At 34.7% G+C, this 2945-nt stretch overlaps 1 protein-coding gene across 1 annotated transcript; it reads right to left on the reverse strand.

Annotated features, from left to right (window-relative positions):
* Window positions 1-277: 277 nt before the first annotated feature.
* LOC127835632 (protein AF-9-like) lies at window positions 278-2638 on the reverse strand (the record flags this gene model as incomplete). Its single annotated transcript, XM_052362067.1, has 3 exons — window positions 278-357; window positions 2081-2303; window positions 2576-2638. Coding segments are annotated over 3 exons (366 nt in total), but the record flags the coding sequence as incomplete, so codon positions are not given.
* Between the last annotated feature and the right edge of the window lie 307 nt (window positions 2639-2945).

The raw sequence follows: 2945 nt of genomic DNA on the forward strand, positions 1-2945 counted from the left end.
CTCTGCTCTCTAACAAATAACGTCGTCAATTAGCGGGCCGTGATTATGTGTGACAAGACGCCGTCATTGAGTGGTTTTCATGTTGACACGTGTAACTATTCTCTCTCATTGGAAAAGGTATTGCAACGTCTGTGTTGATCTTTGTTGCATCAAAGAGGATACATATAAAAATAGGCTTGTTTCCAATAGAGAAGTTGTATATTTGGCTAGGTCTGGAAAACATTAACCACGGGGCTTGGTAAGTGGTTCGTTTTATCGGGCCGAGTCAAAAGTATTTCTAAAGATCTTTTCGCTGACAGATGCACGTGGCACTTACAATGATTTTGTGTGGCCGATCTGTGTCCTTCGTCCTGCGTCCTGCGTCAAAAGGCATTTCATATAACCCCACACATCCAATGGGGATGAAACGTCATTCTAGGCAAAGTTCTCAATCCTCAGAACTTAATATGTTTGGCACATTTCATCTTTTATCAATAAAACCTGGTGTGCCATATGTTCATGCAATTATAAATTACAAAATCGCAAGGTAACGTTATTTGTATTACTCTACAACAGTGACATATTGCGCTTTATGGATGATTGCAAGGTATAAATAACTATTTATGCTTAGCAAAACATTCGTTTTTGTGAATGACAAATAAAGCGTAATTTTAATAAATTTCGTGATTGGGAATACGTTTGAAGTGGTGTTTAGTTTGTATACATTCTCAGTGGTGTGCATCATGTTGACATATTCACAAAACGCTCATACGAAAATATGTTAAATAACCTCTAAAACACAAATATTTTGCCACAAGATGATAGTCAAAATGTAGAGCAGCCAAACGTTTGGGCAAATAACAATTTTTATTTGTGAGCAAAGCTCACAAATAATGCAGACGCAATTTTGCAAATCAGTATGCCTTAGCTCCTTTTTATTATTTTAACATATTACTGCCTGTGTGTATAACTCCAGTCAAATTTAGCAGACAATAAATGCCAGCAGAAGACAGCCTGTAATTATGTAAACAATAGGTTTACGAGCTTGTGAGACATATTGTCCAATCTAGTGTTTATAACCGCTTGTGCGATGACATTGGTAAGTTTATTATTGAAATCTGTACATATTGGCTGCTTTCAGGGAGAACGGGGATTAATGCTGCATTAAAAGTCTGTCATGTGGGCAAAATTGTTTCTCAATAATTTAAAGAAAATAGATAAAGTATTAGATACACATATCACAACATGTACATGATTATAGGGTTGTTATTCTTTAGCAAGGCAACAACAATTCTGAAGATGGTTGCCAGTGCAGCGACCAATTGTGAAACAAAAGACATATTATTGTTATTTTGTCTAATTATCTCTATAACATAAATAGGATGATAAACAGTCACACACATCTCGACTTGTGCTTAAAGACACATTCTTTACAATTTGAATGGGTTGTGTTCATTTCAAACTTGCGATATAAAAAGCTACAACATAAGTTTGAAAACTAAGTTGCTTCTAAGATTATGCAATAGCGAACAAATTCAGTGCCTTCAGCGCTTTGATATTTCATGTAATCGCGGTACATTTTGATTGTACAATGTCTATTATGTCCATGAAATTAATTGTTAACATAATTCCAAGGGATAAATATGTTGCTCTTATGGATGAAAAGAAGAGCAGATACCTTGTATTACTTGTATACATTCTTCTTACTTCTTACCTTCTTTAACATTGATGTTTAACTTTTTGGAAATGTTGGGCATTGATAACAAAACCAAATTGATTAAATATTCTCTTTGTATTAAATACGCATTAAATAAAAGAAACTCACTGTTAAATGTTAATTCATCCTCGTAAAACAAGGACAGATACTTTAACATTTTGAATATCACAATATGTATGTATATCACAATCAAATGTAATAAGTTTTATAATAAAGACCAGGTATACCGTATATACAGGTATACCGAAGTTACTGAAAATACATGATTACCGTGACCTGGATGTTCTTAATTATGCTTTGTTTGTTTTGTTATATTGACGATGTACATTGTGCAAGTCATAATTAAACACATGTTCTGTTCTGTTTTGCTCTTCTTCTTCTTACTTTTCTTCTTCTTTCTTCTCTTATTCTCCTTCTTCTTTGTCTTCGTCTTTTTCTTCTTCGTCTTGTTCTTTTCTTTTGTCTTCTGTCGGTTCTTCTTCGTTCTCGTCTGTCTGTCGTCTTCTTTTTCTGCTGCTGCTCGTTCTTCTGCATGACGTCTTTCGTACTCTCTTCTTCGTCTACTATTACAACTACTACTACTACTACTACTACTACTACTACTACTACTACTACTACTACTACTACTACTACTACTACTACTACTACTACTACTACGACTACGACTAAGACTACTACTACTACTACTACTACTACAACTACTACTACTATTACTGCTACTGCTACTGCTGTTGCTACGGCTACTGCTACTGCTACTGCTACTGCTACTGCTACTACTACTACTACTACTACTACTTCCACTACTACTCCTACTACTACTACTACTACACCACTACTACTACTACTACTACTACTACTACTACTACTACTACTACTACTACTACTACTACTACTACTACTACTACTACTATTATCACTATTACCACTACTACCACTACTACTACTGCTACTACTACTGCAACTACTACTGCTTTTACTACTACTTTATCTATATAACTTAGTAAAATGAACACGTGTTTAATATATTATGAAACGCAAATGAAATATTTGAACCACAGTAGGCCTTGATCCCAATGATCTGTAATGCAAAAGCACACCAACGCTGAATCGGTCTTTATTGTTCTGCAAGGTTTCACTTACTGTACTGCTATTGGAAGATAACACAAAAGTTCGTTTGAAGTTTGTGCACATTGTCTACTCAATTTATAATGTACGCTATCAGATCTCGTTTTAGTTGTAATTCATTTTT

The sequence above is a fragment of the Dreissena polymorpha genome, chromosome 6 (assembly GCF_020536995.1).
Source record: "Dreissena polymorpha isolate Duluth1 chromosome 6, UMN_Dpol_1.0, whole genome shotgun sequence".
Taxonomy (NCBI): Eukaryota; Metazoa; Mollusca; class Bivalvia; order Myida; family Dreissenidae; genus Dreissena; species Dreissena polymorpha.